General features: G+C 45.5%; 1 protein-coding gene across 1 annotated transcript in view; it reads left to right on the top strand.

Annotated features, from left to right (window-relative positions):
• The window catches only part of ERBB3 (erb-b2 receptor tyrosine kinase 3), a 141,018-nt gene that overhangs the window by 53,274 nt on the left and 63,025 nt on the right, over positions 1-24,719 (top strand). Inside the window, exon 2 of the mRNA XM_075336986.1 lies at positions 22,776-22,927. Within this exon, the coding sequence (XP_075193101.1) occupies positions 22,776-22,927 (152 nt within the window). The remainder of the gene's footprint in view (positions 1-22,775; positions 22,928-24,719) is intronic.

The following is a 24,719-nucleotide window of genomic DNA, read 5'->3' as shown; positions in this document are numbered from 1 at the left end:
CGATGAGGAGGTTGTCCACGAGCCCTCCAAGAGCCCGACGCCAGAGAACAGCTCTGCAGAGGACATCGCACAACCTGGCACTGCTGGACAAAATGAGGAGGAGCTCGCCCAAGGGTCCTCAACGAGCCAGATGCCAGCCCTCCGCTCTGCAATGGACAGTGAATCACCAGGCTCCGCAGCGGGCCGCAGATCACCACGTGCCATTCCACCGAGCCTGGGAGGCTCGGATAGCCTTCTTCAAATGGCTATGGCCCTTCTCCAGGCTGGAGACCAGGAGGGCTACAAGGAACTCCTGGCAGAGCGCAGGGCAGAGCGGCAGGCGGCGCGTGACGCTGAGGCTGCGGAGCGGCAAGCAGCGCGTGAGGCTGCGGAGCGGCAAGCAGCACGTGAAGAGCGACGGCAACAGGCAGACCGTGACCACCAGCTGCAGCTAGCTCAGCTCCGGCCCTCATCAGCCACACGTGACCTTCAAGACACCAAACTTCCAAAGGTCCGTGTTGAGGACTTCCCAGTGCTGGAGAAGGATGGAGACTTGGACTCTTTCCTGACTGCTTTTGAACGGACTTGCTTGCAGCACCATCTGGACAAGGATCAGTGGGCCAAATACCTGACCCCCCGTCTAAGGGGTAAGGCCCTGGAAATCCTTGGGGACTTGCCTACTGAGGCAGATCAGGGCTACGACACCATCAAGCGGGCCCTGATCCAACAGTACAACCTCACTCCGGAGTCCTACCGCAAGAAGTTCCGGACCCTGCAGAAGGGACCAAAGGACTCCTGGGCTGACCACCGGCGGGCACTTGCCCGAGCTGCCGACCACTGGACCCAAGGCCTGCAGCTTTCCACCGGACCGGAGATCCTAGACTTGGTCATCACAGAGCAACTCTTGTGGAACTGCCCTGAGGATCTCCGCCAGTTCATCCGAGACCAGAAGCCAAAGGGGTCCACGGCTACAGCTGCCCTGGCCGATGACTACACCAACAATCGGGCTCCTGAGGCCAGGAGAGCAGCCACCAGCAGCACCTGGAGAGGGGGTAAGATGAACTCTGCGACTGCCCCACCTGCCCCTAGACTGCAGGGGGTGTCCCCCTCAACTCCCCTCTCCAGGCCCGTGGCAGAACCAAGACGGTGCCACCAGTGCAACTTACCTGGACACTTCAAGGCCATGTGCCCTCAGCGTCCCAAGGCCCCGGCTCCGTCCCCGTCCCAAGGGCCGCCCAAGGTGTATTGTGTGGGTGGGGGTGGTGGTAGGTCCCTGGACAGCTTCCAACCTGTCACCGTCGGCCGGTCTGTGACCATAGGACTGCGAGACAGCGCCTCGGAGGTGACTCTGGTGCGGCCTGACATGGTGTCCCCCCAAGACTTGATCCCGGGAAAAACCCTCGCTGTCTCCGGGATTGGAGGCATTGACCCGGCGCTGCCTGTTGCTGACATTTATGTGGACTGGGGCGCAGGGCGAGGGGTGAGGGAGGTGGGGGTAACTGATCGGATCCCTGCAAACGTGCTACTTGGGACAGATTTGGGGCAGATAACCTCCCAGTTTGGGCCCCCCCCAAGGGCTGAACCTTCAGCCCGTACTGACATGACTCCTAACAATGTTAATGTGTTATCTATGAATGATGTAAGGGAGGAGGGAGTGAACTCTGATTTTTCTGCTTGCATAGACACACACTCAGCTGCAGCTGTGACAGGAGGGGAGGGGGTCAGAGAAAGGTGTGACAATGCCTCTACAAGTAATCAGCCTGTGAGCTGGGATCTGTTGCCCTCTGCAGGGATAAGCAGAGAGCAGGGTGCTGCAGGGGGAGGACCAGTGTGTGGGGTGGGGGCTACCACAGCAAATGTGGGGTCCCCAGAGATTTCACAGCGGGGTTCTGTTGCTGCAGGAGGGGAACAGGCAGGTGAGATTGGGGCCGGTCCAGGAGCGGAAGTGCTCCCAGGTAAGATCTCGGTGCATGGTTCCCCCACAACCGGGGTGTCAGGAAGCCAGGTAGGTCTGCCTGAACCGGCGACTTGGTCAGGAACGGAGGAGGAGCAGGCACGACCCACGGTCGCAGCGGCTGTGGCCGCTGTCACCCGCAGTGGGAGTGCTGGAAGCCAAGGGGCCTCCCGGAGGTCCGATAGCTCTTCCCCTTCTGACCAAGTGGCAGCCGAGTCAGGTGGAGGCCAGGACACAGGTCCCGGGGTACTGACTGAAGATGTGACAGTCTCGTCGATTCTGGCCACATCTAGTCAGGGGTTTCAGGCAGCGTTAGACGCTGACGACAGCCTGAAAGCTCTTAAGGAGCAGGCGGCACAGCCTCCCTCGGACTCGGACCCGGAGCGAGTGGTCTGGGACCAAGGACAGCTGTACCGGGCCACGGTCCAGCAGGGTTCACCGGAGGCGTGGCCCAGGGACCGACAGTTGGTGGTACCCTATCCGTTCCGGACGGAGTTGTTGCGGATCGCACATGAGATTCCGATGGCCGGACACCTAGGGATCGCTAAGACCAAGGCCAGGTTAAACCAGCATTTCTACTGGCCAAAAATGGGGGCCGATGTGGCTGCCTACTGCCGTTCGTGTGAAACCTGTCAGAGAGTGGGGAAGGCGGGGCCACACCCCAAAGCCCCACTAGTATCTCTGCCAATCATCGATGAGCCTTTCAGGAGGGTGGCTGTGGATCTGGTCGGCCCGCTGGCCATCCCCAGCAGCTCCGGGAAACGCTTCATACTGACGGTAGTGGACTATGCCACCCGGTACCCAGAAGCAGTGGCCTTGTCGTCCATTCGGGCTGACAAGGTGGCCACCGCATTGCTGGAGATTTTCTCCCGAGTGGGTTTTCCCCAGGAAATGCTCACTGACCGGGGGACCCAATTCATGTCCCAGCTGATGGAGGCCCTCTGTAAGCAAGTCCAGGTGCGACATCTGGTGGCCAGCCCGTACCATCCACAGACTAATGGCCTGTGCGAGCGGTTTAATGGCACCTTAAAGCAGATGCTTAAGATGTTGGTCGACTCCCATGGGCGTGACTGGGAGCGGTATCTCCCACACCTGTTATTTGCTTACCGGGAGGTTCCACAGGCCTCAACAGGATTCTCACCGTTTGAGCTCCTGTACGGGCGACGTGTGCGGGGCCCCCTGGCTCTGGTGAAAGAGGCTTGGGAAGGGGATTTGGCCACCCCTGGAGTGTCGGTTATCGAGTATGTCATGCGCTTCCGGGACAAAATGCAGGCCTTGACGCAACTGGTACACGACAATATGGCTCAAGCCCAGGCCGATCAGAAGCGTTGGTACGACCAGAACGCTTGTGAGAGGACCTACCAAGTGGGTCAAAAGGTGTGGGTACTGGTCCCCGTACCACAGGACAAGCTTCAGGCAGCCTGGGAAGGCCCATACCTCGTGTACCAGCAGCTCAACCCTGTGACGTACCTGGTCACCCTGGACCCTGCCCGTGGAAGGCGGAAGCCCTTCCATGTGAACATGATGAAGGCACATCATGAGCGGGAGGCATGTGCGCTCCCCGTGTGCAACCTGCCCGAGGAGGGAGAAGCGGAAACCCTCTTGGATATGCTAGCCCAGGTTAGGGCAGGCGGATCCATTGAGGATGTGGAGGTTGGCCACCAGCTCTTGGAGGACCAACGGTCCCAGCTGTGGGCCACCCTACACCCCTTCCGGGGGTTGTTTACCAACCAGCCCGGAAGGACTAACTTGGCTGTCCATCACGTGGACACTGGGGATCATCCCCCGATCCGGCGTTCAGCATATCGGGTCTCCCTGGAGGTGCAGCAACACATGCGCCAGGAGATTGACGAGATGCTGAAGCTGGGGGTGATCCAGGCATCCAACAGCGCTTGGGCCTCGCCTGTAGTCCTCGTCCCTAAGAAGGACCGAACCACTCGGTTCTGCGTGGACTACAGGGGGCTCAATGCTGTCACGGTCGCCGATGCGTACCCAATGCCACGCATCGATGACCTGCTCGATCAGTTGGCCGGGGCTCAGTACCTGACCATCATGGATCTGAGCCGGGGATATTGGCAGATCCCCCTGACTCGCAAGGCCAGGGAACGCTCTGCCTTTATTACCCCATTTGGACTGTACGAGTCCACGGTGATGCCATTCGGGATGAGGAATGCCCCTGCCACTTTCCAGCGGATGGTCAACACCCTGCTCAAGGGACTTGAAGGGTACGCGGCCGCGTACCTGGATGACATTGCCGTCTTCAGTCCCACCTGGGAAGATCACCTAGAGCATCTAGCACAGGTGCTCAGGCGGATCCACCAGGCAGGTTTGACCATCAAGCCGGGAAAGTGTCAGCTGGCCATGAGCGAGGTCCAGTACCTCGGTCACCGGGTAGGCGGGAGAACACTGAAGCCCGAGCCTGAGAAAGTGGAAGCCATCGCATCCTGGCCCACCCCCAGGACCAAGAAGCAGGTGATGTCCTTCTTGGGGACCGCTGGGTACTATAGGAGGTTTGTTCCATGCTATAGTAGCCTGGCAAAGCCCTTGACGGACCTCACCAAGAAGAAGCTGCCCTCTGCAGTCGATTGGACAATGGACTGCGAGACAGCCTTCCGGGCCCTAAAGGACGCCCTGTCCAGCCCGCCCGTGCTACAGGCAGCCGACTTCACGCGGCCGTTTGTAGTACAGACCGACGCCAGTGACTTCGGCCTCGGTGCGGTGCTCAGCCAGGTGGACTCTGCGAGCCAAGAGCACCCAGTCTTGTACCTGAGCAGGAAGCTGTTACCAAGGGAAGTGGCCTATTCCACGATGGAGAAGGAGTGCCTGGCCATAGTGTGGGCCCTGCAGCGTCTGCAACCCTATCTATACGGGCGCCACTTCATCGTGGAGACGGACCACAATCCCCTCAGCTGGTTGCACACCGTCTCTGGGACGAATGGGCGATTGTTGCGATGGAGCCTTGCGCTCCAGCAATACAACTTCACCATTCGCCACAAAAGGGGCCGTGACCACGGTAACGCAGACGGGCTGTCCCGACAAGGAGAGGTCGCGGACGGGCGCACGGGGGAACACCGGAGTGTGCTGCCCCCTAGCGCCCTCAAAAGGGGGGAGGTGTGAGGCAAACCCTGGGATATGAAGATGAATTATGACTTCCAGTCATAATCGCTCTCATCACTCCATGGCAGTGCCCCCTCCCTTCTTGTCTCAGATGTCCAGCATCTGTGAAGGTGACACATCCCATGGCCATCTCCTGTGATATGGAGATTAGGTGATGTGGGAACAATGGACACAGGATGACTCCCTGCCGTGACCCTGTAGTAGGGGCTGCTATCTAATTAGCAAGGCTATGGAAGTATCCAGACAGAACGACTCCAGTAAAAAATGGTTCATATCTCGCAAGCCATATTTCCGATAAATATGGCAACCATAAAAATGGTGTCTCCGCATGCGGACGATGCTGGCACACCCTTTTTATGGGAGCAGGACCTGGGGAAATACCCCAGGCGTGATATCAGCCAATGTGGAACTAGTAGACAAGTCACGAGTCCTCTCGTTCTGTAGCTAAATTCATAGCTGTCACAATGAGAGCGTTGGCGTCCGCCTACGACGCTCCCAGGCAAAGTTATGGCCCATATTCCATGTTGTGGATTGTCCATAACTCCAGCCAGGGGTGGAGCAGTGTTCCCTGTGAGGTCACGAAGGTAGGAGGGGACCTGGATTTGCCCAGGTTGATAACCCTACTTCGGCCATTTTCCAGCGTTCTTTCGCAGGGGGTCACGTGTAGGAAACATCTGTGGGAAGGATCCTAGAAACCTGGCCTACAGCGCCCCCCTGTGGCCAGACGCACAAGGTAACTGCTGGAACTGTGTATGCCTGTTTGTAACCCATGCTTTGCTTGTAACTGTACTCTGACATATGTATATTCTGTAGATTCCCTATTGTATATATTGTAGTTCTAGTGTGCTTTAGGCTGATTAAATTATATAATTAATCTTGGGCTGTTCTGTTATCTCGATCTTGAATCCCACGTCTGTGTGTTCGGCTAATAGTTACCGTGAAGCGGTTGGTGGCAGCGAGTTGTGCCAAGGATTATTGTGGGGAGGCCAGTGAGATTCGGGGAGGTTTTATATATTCCGTCCGCGGAGGTCGGGGAATATATACCCTACTCTCACCGGGGACCCTTCAATAATCGGCATAAGTAGTATAGCGGCCTCCTTGCTTATTGTCGGGCAATTCCATAATTGGCCTGACTATAAGAGGGGCGCTAGAGAGCGCGTCACGTGCTCTGTCTGTCGGTCGGGAGGTATAAAGGAGGGGTGACCCCCACTTGTTACCCCCCGATTGTGACGTACTGGTAGCCAGCGCGGGGGATTTCTGAGTGACCCCCCGGTGGTTCGTGACAAAAAGGATGCAAAAAATAAAGGAATTGGTGATCAAAATGATGTTAAAAATTAGTATTTTATTAAATTTTTTAAAAAATTGACCTATATTACATGTTCATAATAAATATAAGGCAGGAGAAATTCCCATAAATTATAGCAGCGGTTTACTGGATAATAAATAGCATAATGCAGGGACCGATATTCTAAAGTTATCAATTATTCATATATAACAAAGTGCATAGTGCAGAAATTAATATCAAAATAATGAATTAATAATCTATAAATAAGATATAAAGTGTATACCCTTTGTAAGTTATAAAGTGCTAATGAATGTGCTAATCAAAAAAGAGCATGTATACCTTTCAAATGGTCACAAATATCCAGCGTACCGCTATGCCCTGACGCGCGTTTCAAGCATTCTTTTCCTCAGGGGGTGCTTGATCAACAAGCAAAGTCACTCAGCTTCTGAGCATTTGGCCTAGGAGCTCTCTCCTTTGACCTCTTCATACATGTACACGGCCATCCAAGTATACCTACTGTATGAGAAGGAAGCCGCTGTCAGACACCTCTGCTGCCTAATCTTTCACCAGACTTTCGGGGAAATGTGAGGGGCCCCCATACAGATTAGATGAATCCACACCTTTACTCTAATGTGCATGGGGATCTTTAGGTGTATCTGCAATAAGAAGCAAACCTACAGATTCCAACCCTAATATATAGCATCATAAAATTAGGTTATTATTTATGCAATTCCTGAAATATTTTTTTTACTTATCTTTACTATTGAGTAATCCTATGCTGCCATGTCGGACCACTAGATGATAACTGAACAGACAAAGGAAGCGCAGATAGGGTCTTATCTGGGAACAATAGAGTAGGAAGGCACACGTGATTTTTGTCCTGAAGAACGAGAAATATCTCTGAAACGCATTGACAAAGATCACAATCACTCATTAGCCTGATTTTGGGATTTCTTCCATCCCAGCGTGGCTTTTAACCCTTTCATCTACCCACATTGAGATGTCACAGACCACATTACACTCATCTAAGTTATGTCTTGAAACACCTTTGCAGCCTTTCGAAGTTGTTTGGCTGTAAGATCTGTGCATAATTATTAGCATCAGATTGGAAGAAAACTCTTGTGAATTTGATGTATTACTTAATTTCAACCAAATAAGTTAATTAAGCCATTATGGTGATTTGTGCTGTAATTACTTAGAACTGTCCTTAGCTGACTGCATGAAGTAATGATACAGAGGAGGATGTGATGAGCCGGAGAGTAGAGAGATATCATTGCGGCCATGTCTGACATTCCAAACCCCATTTGTCAGCTGTCGTCCAGCTCGGGTGGGGGTAGAGTATTCGGAGACTCCCCCGTAAGTCTCTCACCCGTGATACACTTTACATATTTTTTACAGTTTGTTAACTACTGCAAAGGATAATATTAATATCATGTTTAGCACTGCTAAAATCAGCATTTTATTCACTGAAATCTCCATCCAAACTGGGTTTAGTAGAGAAGTGGGCAGTCCTGAACAGTGATTGACAGCTATTTCTGTATACACACTTAATCAGGAAATGCTGTCAATCACTAAATAAGACCACATATTGGACTACTAAGCACAGAAAAAGCTCAGTTTTCAGTGAAGGAACACAAATTATACAGAATTTTTGTCCCCACAAATCTTTTCCACTTCTCCTACTCTATAACTTGTAGCCTTTATACAGGTGGACGTTAATCAAGTGATTTTTGTTTTTGTGAGGCTTGGTAGAAGATGGATTGGGGTTCCCATGTATTCTTTTACATGCCTTATATTTCTACTGTGTGGAAATGGTATTTGTTGTATGTCAATATTCAAAAGCCAAATCACAAATTTAGCACTCAGTTCTTTGGCTTAAGGTCACACAACCATACACATTCTGAATCTCACTGGGGGTGGGAAATACCTACAGATGTTATCACGAAATAAAGTGACTTTATCACTTATTCTTTATTTTATGAGTTTTAAGAATGGTTTATAACAATACAGTCTATAAATTTACTCTTAAGACAGAATATAACAGCATTGTCCATCTAAAAACATTTCCTGAAATGCGCTTAAGGTTCTACAACTTACTAATAGACTTGAATCAAACTTGAAATATCTGCTTTGGTCCAAGCGGGTAGATTTACGATTTGTGCTCAAGTGTGGGAAGTTCGCTGCCATCTTGGTACTTCTCTGAAGCTCAGCTATACTATGAGCTTCAAGGGAGATCATGATTTTCACAGCTTTTTTTTATTAATTCATTTATTTATTTTATTTCAAATCTGTTTTATTGATGAAACTGTTGTCAACATACAAACATATCATTTGTGCAATTACAATACATAAGCATCATTTTCTCAATGCCGGGATAACATCCAGAAATTGTTACATTACTAAATTTCTTGGAATTCTTCAAATTATCTTTGTGCTATTACCATACAACCACTTGTAAATTATAGGTCAGAATTTTACTTCTTTTGACTTCCCGTATCCTAATATACTCATTCTCCTTGTATGTCTATTGTCTTATGAATTATTGATAAATCTTTTCATATAAAAAATGAAACTAGAAAAATGCAGATTAATGTTCAGAAAAGAAAGAAAGAAGAGGAAAGATATAAGCATAAAGAAGAGGAAATTAGAGAAAAGGGGGGAGGGGGGGAAGCAAGAAAAGCAAAGAAAAAAGGGGGGGGAAGGAATGAGACTCCCCACCGTTTGTCAGCTCAAAAAGCTCGCCAAACTCTCCACAAACTCTGGGGACTCCATGAACATAATCCATGGTCTCCAAACTGTAGTAAATTTTTCTGTGTTCCCATTTAGTTCTGCTGTCAGCTCCTCCATTCTCTGGAGGTTTGTCATCTCCTCCGACCAATCCAGCACCGTAGGGCATCTAGTCTGTTTCCAAAATCGTGGGATAATCATACGGGCAGCCGCCAGGCAAAATCGCAACATGTCCCTTTTTTGTGTTTTAATAGCTCCTGGGAGCATAGAAAGAAGGGCAACCTGGGGGGATTTTTCTATTTCACCTCCGCTCATCTTTTTGTACAGGTAGAACACTGAGTCCCAAAAGGGTTGCAGCTTAGTACAGCTCCACCATATGTGTAGCATTGTACCTGTGTCTGTGCCACACCTCCAGCACACATCAGACACAGAGGGAAATATAGCATGTAATTTAGTCGGGTAATGGTACCACCTTGTGAGAATTTTATAACTTTTCTCTTGAGCGGCGCACGCCAAGGAAAGCTTGTGGGTCCACAGGTACGCTCTGCTCCAATCGTCCTCTGCAATATCCTCTCCCAGTTCCTCTCCCCACCTACAGACAAAGTGAGGTTTATCCACCCTATTTCTCTGGTTCAGCATTTTATAGATGAGTGAGATGCCATGTCCAGGTGATGACCCCTGTAAAAATATTTTCTCAAAAGGAGTAGGGGGTGTCCTCATCCTTCTCTCCCTGTCCTGGTACGAGAGGAAAGATTTCAACTGCATATATTCCATCCAGGAAATCTCTCTCCCTGTGGCCTGCATGGAAGTATAAGTTGGTAGGGTGTGTCCCTGGAGCACGTGACAAAAACGGGTATCATCCGCCCGAGTAAATCCCCCGAATCTATGGGAGTGGAGTCCTGGGGGGAACTTCTTATTACCGAATACGGGGGTAAGTGGGCCCTGCTCCTGAGAGAGAGATCCCTTTTTTATCTCTCCATCCCACATCCCCATCGCTGTCCGCGTGAACTCCATTCCTTTCGCTATCTGGATCCTACTTTCTTTCTCTAACCATGGAAGTAAATGTAAGGGAGTTCCCAGTACATCCTGTTCAATCACCACCCATTGTTTCGAATTACCATGAAAATGCCAGTCCAGTAATCTCGTTAGGATAGCTGCCTTGTAATATAACTGAAAATTTGGGAGCCCCGCCCCCCCGTCACTTTTGTGTCTGGTCAGAGTTTTAATTCCTGTTCGGGGTCTCCTGTTCCCCCAGACAAACCCAGACAAGGCTGTCCGGATCTTGGAGAAGTAACTTAGCGGTAGCTGTATGGGTATTGTCTGAAACAGGAACAGGAACCTCGGTAACACATCCATTTTTATCGCGTTTATACGCCCAAACCACGTCAATCTCTTTTTGTCATATTTCTTTAAGTCCCTGATTGTCCTTTCTAATAAGGGGAAAAAATTGTGATGTACAATTTTTGCTGGATCCCTAGGTACCATAACTCCCAGATATTTTAAAACTGACGGTTGCCACTTAAAAGGGAAGTTTTGTGATACTCTCGCAAGGTCTTCTGCCGATAAAGTCACGTTCATGGCCTCTGATTTGGAAAAATTTACTTTGAAGTTGCTTAAGTTGCCAAACTGTTCGAACTCCTTAAGCAAGGACGGGAAGGATATGTGTGGTTGGGAAATGAACATGAGAAGGTCATCCGCGAATAGAGCCAGCTTACGGCTCTCCCCCCCCGCCTCTATCCCGTGGATGCTTGTGTTGTTTCTCAGGGCGACCGCAAGGTGCTCCATGACTATGACGTATAAGAGGGGCGACAGTGGACATCCCTGTCTCGTTCCATTGTGGACCAGAAAGGATGATGATAGAAACCCATTTGTCCTGACTTTTGCTGAGGGTCTCGTATACAGGGACGCAATTCTACCCAAAAATTTCTGACCCAAACCCACCTGTCTCAAGGCTGCCATCATAAAGCTCCAACTGACCCGGTCGAAGGCCTTCTCCGCGTCCACTGAAAGTAAACACATGGGGAGAGACTGAGCCCTCGACCGAGCCATCAGGAGGAACAATTTGTTGGTGTTGTCCCGTGCCTCCCGGCCTTTTACAAATCCCACCTGGTCCGTATGTATTATCCCAGGCAGGGACAGGGCAAGTCTGTTGGCAAGTGCTTTAGAGAAAAATTTCAAATCTAAATTAATCAGTGAGATGGGTCTGTAATTTGTAACCAGCAAGTGGTCCTTTCCCGGTTTGGGGATAACACATATGTGTGCTTCAAGAGACTGTGCTACCCACTGGGAGTTTTCAGATATGGAGTTAAATACTTTGGTCATGAACGGGGATAACTGAGTCTGAAAAATTTTATAGAACTTGGGGGTTAAACCCGTCCGGACCTGGGCTTTTGCCTGAGGGAGAATCCCTGATAATAGATGCCACTTCTGTCTCTGTAAAGTCTGCTTCTAGGTTTTCAACCTCAGTATTGGGTATAGTCGGCAGGGCTGTTTTAAGTATGTAATCATTTATTTTAGTCTCCAAAGCTTCTTGTGGCATATCCCCAAATTTGCCCCTTATGTTGTAAAGGTCACTATAATATTTTTGAAACTGCTCCGCTATGTGGATTGGGTTCTGAGTCAAAAGGCCGTCCGATTTTTTGATCGTAGGGATGTGACTGGGGTCCCCCCTCGGATGTAATAACCTAGCTAGTGGTCTGCCACATTTGTCCGCATATTCATACATAAATCTTTTTAGTCTATTCCTGTGGCGCTCGTATTGTCGGTCCAGAATGGATTTAAGTTCCTCTCTGTTTTTAACTAGCTCTGTCAGTGTCACCGGGGATAATGTCTGCTTATGGATCTTCTCTAGGTCTGAAATATTCTGAAGTAGAGACAGAATAGTTTGGGCTCTCTCCCTCTTAATCCTAGCCCCATGTTTGATCAGAATCCCTCTCAACACACACTTTAGTGTCTCCCATTGAACAGGTAGGGTAGTAGTGTCATTTATTTATTTTACTTGTATATCAACATTTTATTCCACAGCATTTTACAGGTGTGATCATCACTGTCCCCACTGGGGCTCACAATCTAAATTCCCTATCAGTATATCTTTTGGAGTGTGGAAGGAAACCGGAGGAAATCCATGCAACCAGGAGAAATGCAAACTCCTATATATACCTTTAATACAGTTGTATTGCTGTTTTACAGTTTAAGCGATCCAACGATCGCAACGTCAAGTACCCTATCGGGAGTAGGAAATAAAATAAAAAGTAAAAAGATAAAGTTTTTATAAATATAAAAAAATATATGGAATTCAAGTAATCTCTTTTTTCATGTAACATACATAAAAAAGCAAACATTTTTTGTGTCATCACTTCCATAAAAGTCCGATTTTATTAAAATATAAAATTAATTAGCTCAATTGGTAAACAACGTCATAACAAAGAAATAAAAACACCAAAAAATGCATTTTTTTTCACTCACCATACTTCGCTTAAAAAAATACAATAAATTGCAATCAAAACATTTTATGGACCCAAAAGGTTATCAATGAAAACGTCAACCACTCATATTACAAGCCCTCACACAGCTCCCTGGATGGAACAGTAAAAACGTTACAGGTCTCAGAAAATGACACAAACTAAACAATTTTTTTTACAAATGTCTTGTTTTTTTTATCACCACTTTCCTAAATAATTTTTGTCAGAGCTGTCTATATATTTAAGAGACCACTGCACAGTTTTATAAAAATCAGCTTCTCTACATGTCTGACAGCCATTCTATTCCAGTGTCAGTTGAATTCCAACCAGAGTACACCTCATTCTACTAAGGCCTTGTGCGCACTAGGCGTTTTTAGCGGCGTTTTTTACCGCGTTTTTGTGCTGAAAACGCAGTGACATTGCTTCCCCAGCAATGTCTATGGGTTTTCATAAGTGCTGTCCGCACACAGCGTTTTTTTGTAGCTGCGTTTTTGTGGTGACCACAAAAATGCAGCATGTCAATTATTTCTGCATTTTTCACTGCGTTTTTCACCCATTGAGTTCAATGAGATGTTCAACAACGCAATGAAAAACGCATATAGCCGCGTTTCTATGACTAAAAACGCAGCTATAAACGCAAGGGGTGGGCAGTACAGTGACGTGTACAGGAAGAGGATTCCTTCTGTTGGTAAAACACAGAAGCATGAATCCTCCCGGTACCGTCACCGCTGCCTCCACCTCCCGTCCGCTGCATGTCAGCTCTGTGAGGCGCCATGTCTGGGCGGGAGGTGGAGGCAGCGGCGAAAACCAAAGTGAACAGTAGAAAAAAAAAAAAAGTCATATATACTCACCTGTCTGCAGTGTACCGGTGCCATGCCCGCTCCCACCTCCTGTCCCGGTACCGCCGCTCCGGCTGTGTGCAGTCTCCCCGGGGCACGTACGAAGCTTGCAGGACCTGGCGGTGGATCACCTGATGCAGTCACCTGACGCATCAGCTGATCGTAGTCTCGCGGTGTCGCCGGCTTTTTCGCGCCCAGCCGGCTATCAGCTGATCCTGCCGTCGGGGGACGTCATCAGCTGATTACCGGCAGCTCCTGCAGCGATCGGACAGAATCAGATTCCCGTCCAATCGATCGCTCCAGGAGCTGCCGGTAATCAGCACATAAGTGAGTATGTATTTATTTATTATTTTTTTTTTTTTTCTACTGATGCATCAGCTGATTGTATAATCGGCTTTTATACAATCAGCTGATGTGTGATGTGATTCACGTAGTTTAACCTGACACATCATCTGATCGCTTTGCCTTCCAGCAAACCGATCAGATGATATTGGATCCGGATTGGACGGTGCGGGACCCTGACCCAGGATTACTGTGGAGGGGGGTTCTTTATTTCAATAAAGATGCAGTCACTAATTGTGTTTGTGTTTTTTATTTCTAATAAAAATATTTTTCTGTGTGTTGTGTTTTTTTTTTTTTATCATTACTAGAAATTCATGGTGGCCATGTCTAATATTGGCGTGACACCATGAATTTCGGGCTTAGGGCTAGCTGATAATATACAGCTAGCCCTAACTCCATTATTACCCAGCTAGCCACCCGGCATCAGGGCAGCTGGAAGAGTTGGATACAGCGCCAGAAGATGGCGCTTCTATGAAAGCGCCATTTTCTGGGGTGGCTGCGGACTGCAATTCGCAGTGGGGGTGCCCAGAAAGCTTGGGCACCCTGCACTGTGGATTCCAATCCCCAGCTGCCTAGTTGTACCCGGCTGGACTCAAAAATTAGGCGAAGCTCACGTAATTTTTTTTTTTTTAATTATTTCATGAAATTCATGAAATAATTAAAAAAAGGGCTTCTCTATATTTTTGGTTCCCAGCCGGGTACAAAAAGGCAGCTGGGGGTTGGGGGCAAGCCCGTACCTGCCTGCTGTACCCGGCTAGCATGCAAAAATATGGCGAACCCCATGTCATTTTTTTTTTTTTTCTTTTTCTTTTTGGGCAAAAAACTGCATACAGTCCTGGATGGAGGATGCTGAACCTTGTAGTTCTGCAGCTGCTGTCTGCTCTCCTGCATACACTAGTGAATGGAGGATGCTGAGCCTTGTAGTTCTGCATCTGCTGTCTGCTCTCCTGCATACACTAGTGAATGGAGGATGCTGAGCCTTGTAGTTCTGCAGCTGCTGTCTGCTCTCCTGCATACACTAGTGAATGGAGCATGCTGAGCCTTGTAGTTCTGCAGCTGCTGTCTGCTCTCCTGCATACACTAGTTCTGCAGCTGTCTGCTCTCCTGCATACAATGAACATTTTGAAGAAGGAAATGACATCAGACCTTTTTTTTTTTTTTTTATCAACAATCTTTAATGGCATTGTGCACGGATTAAAAACGCAGTGAGCAAAAACGCAGCAAAAAACGCACCAAATCGCGGCAAAAACGCATGCGTTTTTGTCGCGTTTTTTAGCCGCGGGTGCTTTTTTTGAGACAAAAACTCACATAAAAACGCCTAGTGCGCACATACCCTTAATGTGCTTCTGATGAGGCGATCACCTGAACCAAATCTTATTTAACGAGGAAAAAAAACACTGCTGTGGTCTTCACAATCCTTTTGCATTAGGACAAGCTGGATGGCAAAACAAGTGCTAGTAATATCCCAAAAGTAATAGGATTGAAAAAATAACTTTTAATAATGCCAAAGGAGTTGAAAAGAAAAGTCTTGAGTGAGGAAAAAGGCTCAATTCTGGCTTTACTAGCAGAGGGATACAGTGAGCATCATGTTGCCTCCATCCTCAAAATTTCTAAGATGGCAGTCCATTACAACAATGTCAAGAAGTAGACATTGGGGATAACAAAGCTACAGAGGGCGAAAGCGACTCTCCCCTGACCGTCATCTTATTCAAATGTAATGGTGCAACCGAAGGATGACATCAAGTGACCTACAAAAGGAATGGCAAATGGCAGCTAGGGTGAAGTGCACAGCAAGAACAGTTCATAACAGGCTCCTAGAGGCAGGGCTCAAGTCATGTAAAGCTAGAAAAAAGCCTTTCATCAATGAGAAGCAAAGGAGAGCCAGGCTGAAGTTTGCCAAAGAACATAAGCGTTGGACCATTGAGGTCTGGAGTAAGGTAAGCTTCTCTGATGAGTCTAAGTTTCAGCTTTACCCAACACCTGGTCGCCTAATGGTTAGACAAAGACCTGGAGAGGTGTACAAGCCACAGTGTCTTTCCCCCAACTCTGAAATTTGGTGGAGGATCGGTGATGATCTGGGGATGCTTCAGCAAGGCTGGAATTGGGCAGATTAACTCCTTAATGACCGTGGGCAGTAATATTACGTCCTAGCGGTCATAGTGTTACTGCCCACGGTCTGCTGCCGGCAGCTTGCAGCGATCGGCGCACATCTCAGCTGATTTTTACAGCTGAGATGTGTGCCTGCCAGGCATGAGCAGAATCGTTATCTGCCCGTGCCGTTTAACCCTTAAATGGTGCTGTCAATATGTGACAGCGCCATTATAATGGCATTATTGGTAAACATTTACTCACCGGCCGATACCGGAAGTCACATGACGAGATCACGTGACTTCCGATGGTTGTCATGGTAGCACAGCACATGTGATGACTCCTGTAGCTCACATGACTGACTTTCTGTTTCATTCGGCCGAGAGCTGGGTGAGACATGAAATAAGCATATCTGCTATTCACAGCTTTGTAGCTGTGATTAGCAGATATGGCAGAGCGATCAGATTGCTGATCCATATAGTCCCCTAGGGGGACTAGTAAAATAAAAAAAAGTAAAAAAAAAAAGTTTTAAAAAAATAAAAAAACCTAAAAGTTCAAATCACCCCCCTTTTGCCCCATTGAAAATTAAAGAGCTAAAAAATACACATATTTGGTATAGCCGCGTTCAGAAATGCCCGATCTATCAAAATATAAAATCAATTAATCTGATTGGTAAACGACGTAGCGGCAAAAAAAAATTTTAAAATGCCAAAATTACGTTTTGTTTGCCACAAACCTCTGCGCAGAAATGGTATCATTAAAACATCAGCCTGAGACACAAAAACTAAGCCGTCACTGAGCCATAGATCCCAAAAAATGATACCGCTACGGGTCACGTAATATGGCGTAAAACATGCACCACTTTTTTTGGACAAACTTCTGATTTTTTTTTTAACCCCTTAGATAAAAGTAAACCTATACATGTTTGGTGTCTACGAACTCGCACCGACCTCAGGCATCACACATCAGTTTTACCATATTAGTGAACACAGTGAATAAAATATCTCAAAAACAATAGTGCTATCACACTTTTTTTTGCAATTTTTCCGCATTTGGCATTTTTATGTTGTTTTCCAGTACACTATATGGTAAATCTCATAGTTTAATTTGAAAGTACAGCTCCTTCCGTAAAAAATGAGCCCTCACATGACCATATTGACTGAAAAATAAAAAAGTTACGTGTCTCGGAAGAATGGCGAAAAGAAAAAATGGAAAGCGAAAAATCAGCCGTCGTGAAGGGGTTAAACTTCGTGAAGCACAAATACAAAGTTATCCTGGAAAAACAGTTGCTTCCTTCTGCTCAGGCAATGTTCCCCAACTCTGAGGACTGTTTTTTTCTAGGAGGACAATGCACCATGCCACACCGCTAGGTCAATCAATGTGTGGATGAAGGACCACCACATCATAACCCTGTCATGGTCAGCCCAATCTCCAGACCTGAACCCCATTGAAAATCTCGAATATAATCAAGAGGAAGATGGATAGTCACAAGCCATCAAACAAAGAACTGCTTACATTTTTGCACCAGGAGTGGCATAAGATCACCCAAAAGCAGTGTGAAAGACTGGTGGAAAGCAAGCCAAGACGCATGAGAGCTGTGATTAAAAATCATGGTTATTCCACAAAATATTGATTTCTGAACTCTTCCAGAGGTAAAACATTAGTATTGTTGTTTCTAAATGATTATGAGCTTGTTTTCTTTGCATTATTTGAGATCTGAAAGCAATGCACTGTTTTATTTTTACCATTCCTCATTTTCAGAAAATAAATACAAAATGTATTGCTTGGAAATTCAGAGACATGTTGTCAGTAGTTTATAGAATTAAAGAACAATTTACATTTTACTCAAAAATATACCTATAAAGAGAAAAATCAGAAAAACTGAAAATTTTGCAGTGGCCTCTTAATTTTTGACAGAGCTGTATGTGTGTGTGTATATATGTATGTATGTATGTATGTATGTATGTGTGTGTATATATAATATATATATATATATATATATATATATATATATATATATCTCCCAAATATTGTTGGAATGACCTACTTTTATAATTTCACTTGTAATTTTTTCCCCATTGTTCATTATATTACAGTATATATTAAAATTAGTGGTCTCGGCCCTCAAAAATACAAGGCATGACAGGAAAAAAACTAATGTTAAGACTTTTTTGGAAGGAGAGACTAGAGCGCAAAAATAAAAAATTGCTTGACAGGGAAGGTGCTACACATCAATTCACCTTGAAATGATAAAGTATAAGTGAGGTGTATAAAATACATTTTAAGCACATTTCAGGATAATTTAGTTGGACATCCTCCTTAAAGGGCTATTCCAATCCCAATATGTAATAGGTGTAATAATAATAGGAATATTAGCCAATACCTCCAATCCAATTAGAAATGTAGTATAGTTCTAGTGATATAACCATGTCTCTTACTTCATGTGCAGGACGTTGCAGCTTGGGTATCCATGGTTACGTCCATTCATAGAGTGACAGTTAGTTGCGCGTGGTCGTACCCATAGATGGCTAAGGTCCTGCAATGCCCTGCACTTGAGGTAAGAGACATGGCTATATCAGGAAAACTATACTACATTTCTAATTGAAGGTATTTGCTAATATTCATATTCTTACATCTTACATATTGGGATGGGAATAATCCTTTAACTAATGATTGTCACTTGTACAAATTGCTGTGGTGGATTTGATAAAAGTGTACAGGTATGGACGCCCAGGAAATTCTAGATAAAGAGGATTTTGCAGCTCAGTGTCACCTTTATTCTGTGTAATTTGCTTTAATTGTGAATGGTTTAGGTTTTGCTCATAGCCCGGGCCGTGTTGTCATCACTTGGTAAAGTAAATAATGATCACATACAGGTTTGGCAGGAAGAGCCCCGTCTCTCACCCTCGCTTGCCTGTAGGCATGACCCTATAGCGCTGATTGATACTCCTCCCTTCAGTGACTTACTAAACTCGTAAACTGGCCTACAAAGAGCTTTGTTTGGGCAGAAGGTTTATTATAACAAGACGGAATAAATGCTTTTGAAGGCTTTGCTTTGGTTGAGTTTGAGTTGCAACTTTTTATAAAGACATCGGGGCTTGTGTCCAATTGGGGCTGAAAATATTTAGCCTATCTATCTAGCAGAATGGTGACTTGTAATTGAATTTAGGCTTTTACAAAAGGCTTTTTGTTGAATGTAATAAGTATGTGATTGTGTAATAGTGATGTAGACTCTGCTATATGTGACTTTGATGGAGGAACATATGTCCATCAATGCATGGATGTTTCTTGTATAGTGAGAACTGCGCACACGCTCTGTACATGTATGTGCATAATACAACAAGCACCACATTGAGCAATACTAGTGAATATTCAGTATTTTAGAGTTTTAAGAAATACAGGACTGTTTGAATCCAAATCTCCCTCCTTTAAGGACCCTGCCCTTAGAGTCCCCCATTAAATTCCTGCCCGAGGCACAATGAGATGCTGTGTCCAGCTGCAGAGAAGGACACATTGTGTCCGGCACAGAGAGAAGCCATTCTCTCCAGGACAGGCAGAGGCGGGGGCAGCATTGCTTGGACGATTGTCAGTGTTCTTGGGTTTGTTTGGATCCTTTCTAGTGTCTGACCTTTCCCAGTTCTACGTCTGGAGGGGAAAATCGCCCCTATCTGCCATTGAGCGTCTTTTATTTTTTCCAGTATTAACAAGAGCGAAGAAAAAATTAAGAGTAAATGGGGGGCAAATGCGAGGGGGTCATTTCCATAATTAGACTGTGTACCTATATTGTTCAGGATTGTAAAAAAATGTGTGGGTAAAATGGCACATTTTGTTTCACTCCATAGACCTACAGCTGAGAAATTTACCAAACACAGCTGTGAAAACACGTTTCTCTACGACATTGCCTAATGTTGGGTGTGCATACTGTCCACTTATCCGTCTCAGAAGTGACTTTAATACCATGGCGGCTCAGAGAGTTGGGTAATGTCTACTTGGTTGGTACAAAGTACTGAAAAAATCTGTAACCTGCTGAGTAGAGCAAAGGTGGAAGGATTCTGTCAAGTGTAAACTCCTTGTTCTTGTTTCTAGAAAAGCATTTTACTATATCGGTGACGGCTAAACGTATCCATTTAGGCTGTGTCTGGCCAGTATACATCAGGATGCACAGTTTTAGGTGACATGAAATAGAGTGGCACACTGTACTGTTCCATATATACATATATATGGGCATCCTGTGAAAAACATCCTATGTGCTCCACCTTTTGCAGATATGAGCAGGGTCTATAGGACGACTGTCTCAGGCACAGTTGACATGTCCAATAATCATTCGTTAGAGCAGATCCAGCAGTAATTCGTTGGCAAACACAACTTTCTTGTCCGCCTTTAAAAAAATTATTTTGCAGGATGCGTTTTTGTTTTTACATGGGAGACTATGGAAAACAGATCCGTTAACTGACTGCTATTTACCCAGCCGCTTTTCTTGCATTTGTAAAGGATTCGTTTTCTTTTTTTACTGGATCAGTTTCAAATGTAAGCTAGATAACGGATCCGTTTTACATAGACTCCAGTGTTAAAGAAACAGATGATGCAAAAAACAATTTCTTCAAAACTGATAAGAAGTTGTATTTGCCAACGGATTGCCGCTGAATCCGTTCTAACAGGCGATTAGTGGACATCTGAACTCAGCCTTATCTGTATGGGACGGGAATAGCAGTCATCTGAATTAGCTATAGAAAGTAAATGGGCATAAAAAGTAAATGGTACCCCCGACTTATCAGTTTATTCATACATTTCCAAATTTTTACCGAAGAAATGATGATCCAGATTTCTAATTTCATAAAGAATGGAAGAACTTACTTAAACAGACAGGAAAACCAATGGATGCCCTTTAAATGTCTTGACAGATATCTTACGTGTATAGCCTTGTGCCGGCGTCACACGGTACGATATATCGGGCGATATGTCGTCGGGGTCACGGATTCCGTGATGCACATCCGGCATCGTTAGAGATATCGTACCGTGCGACACCTCCGAATGACTGTGAACGAGCAAAAATACTCACCTTATCGTTGCTCATTGATACGTCGTTCATTTTCAAAAAGTCGGTCCTCCTTCTGTGCTCCGGTTGTTCATCGTTCCCGAGGCAGCACACATCGCTCCGTGTGACACCTCGGGAACAATGAACTGCAGCTTACCTGCGTCCCGCCGGCAATGCGGAAGGAAGGGGGTGGGCGGGATGTTACGTGCCGCTCATCTCCGCCCCTCCGCTTCTATTGGCCGGCTGCTGTGTGACATCGCTGTGACGCCGAACGTCCCTCCCCCTTCAGGAAGAGGATGTTCGTTGCCCATAGCGAGGTCGTTTGGGTGCTAAGTGCGTGTGACATGGGGTTAACTACTTTGTGCGCCATGGGCAACTAATTGTCCGTGACGCACAAACGACGGGGCGGGTACGATCGCTCGTGCGATCGCACAATAGATCGTCCCGTATGACGCCGGCCTTGAGATGAAAGCTTAACACCTTTCTGACCAATCGGATAAATCACAGTATCGTTAACATCGGTCTGAATCGCCTCTTTACGCACAGACACATTTTATTAGGATAGAATCATCTGTTTTGATCGTAGTAAGGTAACACCATCATGTATGTGTGAAGGCGCACATATTTAATGGCACTTTGGACGTGCCCTATTTTTCAGATGTTTATTGCTTTCTTGGAGACTGCAGCTTTCTACCTTTTACTGTGTTGCATAGGTTTATTATCCACACTATGATCCCTCCTGCACACTCCAAAGAGCACATCCATAAACCACTTGTAAAAATTAAGATTATCTTCAAAGTTAAAATGTAACCATGGTGTGGTATATTATATTATGTTTTATCTCACAATATTCCCAGACAAATTGTGAAACAGAAGAAAATGTTCCAATTCGCATTTCTTGTTGGAGTCATTATTTTATTTTGCAGATGTGCAAACATATTTAATAATTGTATCACTACTTAAAGGGAACGTGTGATCTTGTCTTCACATATGGCAGTAGTGATATGGCTGTGTAGGTGCTTGTCCTAAAATAGAGCAACAAAAAAAGACAGTTGCACTCTGAAATGCTAAAGCATACAAAGCATGAATGTAAGAATATAGACATGCAATACTGCTTAAGGATATCTAGGGAAAAATGAGATATTTAGCATACAAAAATGACCATTTCTATACCTGCCCAGTAGCCACGTCAAGGCTTAATATGGCATTTCAGAATGCAACTGTTTTTTTTGTTATTATATGTCATGTTCAGGTTTGCTGCACCTGTTCAGACTGCATGTTTGGAGTGCTGTCAGGTTTTTTTGTCTGTCCTAAAATAGAAATTATACCTTTTTTTTGTTGAAATCATATGTGCCAGTCATTAGAAATTTAGTGCAGAAGCCATATACAGATCAGGCTGGAAGTGCACTGGGGGCGTGTCAAGAAGCCATCCGAGCACATTGACACGCCCCCAGTGCACTTCCAGTCTGATCTACATATACGCTAGATTTCTCATGACTGGCACATCCGATCTTTACAAAAACTGTTTCATTTTTATGTGCAGACAAGCACCTAAACTGCCATATCATTATGTAAAAACTAGTTAAAACTTGTTAAAAAGTTCCCTTTTAACAGTTTCCTGCAAATTTTTCACACTTTTATTCATATAAATAAGTACTCAAATACAGAGTCATTACAAATCTTCAGTCTAGTTCTGTGGAAGTATTGAAAATCATTTGGGTGCCATAGATTCCCCAAATTAAGGGCTTGGGGAGACTGGTTGGCTCTATCACTTATGTGGTGACTTGTGGTCTCTCTCTATTAAACAGAACGAATGCAGGGAGAATTAGTCCTTCCTCCCCCGGGATGGCATACGACACCATCAGAAAGTGTATTTTGCTGTAATATCCCTATTTTATGTATAGGTTGCCTCGGGTGCACTGTCTTATTATATCTCTTTCTTCTGCAGTCTGCACTGGCACAATGAATGGACTGAGTGTTACCGGTGAAGCGGAGTACCAGCATCATACCTTAAAGAACACCTACAACAATTGCCATATTGTGATGGGAAATCTTGAGATTGTGCTCGTTGAGAACAACAAAGATTTATCCTTCCTGAAGGTAATATACACCTCGGTGATCATCATGGGAGACTGACCTATAGATTGTAATGTTTTCTTTAGATTACCATCTTCTGCACATTGCATAAGAACAATCAACCGACACGCTGAAATAGCACACGTGATATTCACTGAGCACCTCGATCACAGATGTGATTTTCATGTTAGCAAATGGTGCGATATGTAAGTGAGTGCAATGCTTCTGTCATAGGAATGTGGCTCCAGCCTGTCCTGTTTAACCGGCCGTTTCCCCTGAATATTGCACAACTGGTTTACCCTCCCTAGTCCGCCTACAGAGTTTAGGAGGTAAAGTATTGCTGTAAATGGGAGAGGTTTCCTGCTACTACAAGTGAACATGGCCAACCTTGCCCTAAACACAAAGGCTGCATTCCAGGGGTTTAGCATCTGTTCACCAGCTAATAATGACATTTTTTTATTCTCACTGCTCATTTACATAATTAGATCTTTCATGCATGAGTATTGTTTAGTGGAGATGAAGGGGCGTTCTGACTTGTAATTCCATAAGTGTCTGATGTCTTTGCACTGGAAGTCACAATAGAGGGGGCTCAGCGTTCTGCTACTCATAAGACCCCTGCAGCAGAGGGGCAGAAACCTACGGAGACCCTGACGTCCATACACAACCATTAATAAATATCCCATTATGCACATGGAATGTCCAACTTTTATACAGGTTTAACTAATTGGCAAAAATACTAAACTTTATACTACAATGGTCAGTTCAGATGAATTACGTGGTGTTATATGGTCCGAAGAATAGCTGTCCGCATTAATGGAATGTTGCCTGCCATTCTTTAAGGGGTTATTCCCAAATCAAAAGTTACTTCCCATCTATGGCATAGAGGATAACCTACTGATCACTGGGTTTCTGAAATCCACTCCATTTATTGTCAATGGGACTGCCAGAGAAAGCCAAGGCCCATGGACAATCAATGGAGCAGAGATCGAGCATTGACCACGACCCCATAGGAAATGGGGCTCTGCAGAACCTTGTTCCTAGGATCCAGAGCCCTGTTCTCGAGATATCAAGGTAGCCCAATAGTCAGCCTGACAGCCATCAGTAAGTTGTCCCCTACCCTATCAGGTTAGATTTCAGAAGTAATTCTTTAAAAGGATTGACCCTTACTGCACAACCCCTTGTTGATAGCCACAAGGTAGAGCATAAAATAAAAAAAGGCTATACATGCCTCCCGGAGTGGCACCATTTTATTTTATTTTTTTTCCCTCTGATATAAACGCTCCATCACTCAGGGTTTCTTATCGTCAGACAAAACTGATGTTCTTTATATCAGGTGAACGGCAGGGGAAAAACAATGGGATCAGAAAAATGTTGCTGGTCTGGTAAGTATAGCGCTTAGCTTTTTTATTTTATGCTGCACCTTGAGGCTGTTAAGAAGGAGTTATCCAGTAGTGGACAACCCCTTAACACTAGAAGTCCCAGAGAGGGGTCATTTAACATTTCTACCATTGGAACCCTATGGAGCTCGAAATTTCTGGGACTTCTAATGTTAAATCACCTCTACTGAGGTATATGGCACATGGGGTTACTCTATAGAGTGCATGATGTCTGGGCGAACACGTTTTTTTATCATTGGAGGGTTTGCTGGTGCTTTTGACAATGCAGAAAAAAAAATCCATGTAAAAGCTTTACAAGAATAAATTGTCCTTAGAGCTTGAAAAGGCCACATTGTGGAGCAGAAATGTGATGCGGAGCATACAGGGAACAGCAGGACAGAGACAAGAGGCAACATTGGATATATGGACTAAATGGAAAA

Source organism: Anomaloglossus baeobatrachus, chromosome 2 (genome assembly GCF_048569485.1).
Source record: "Anomaloglossus baeobatrachus isolate aAnoBae1 chromosome 2, aAnoBae1.hap1, whole genome shotgun sequence".
In the NCBI taxonomy this organism is placed as follows: domain Eukaryota; kingdom Metazoa; phylum Chordata; class Amphibia; order Anura; family Aromobatidae; genus Anomaloglossus; species Anomaloglossus baeobatrachus.
Note: the sequence above shows the minus strand (reverse complement) of the source record. Positions and strands in the feature narration are given on the sequence as shown.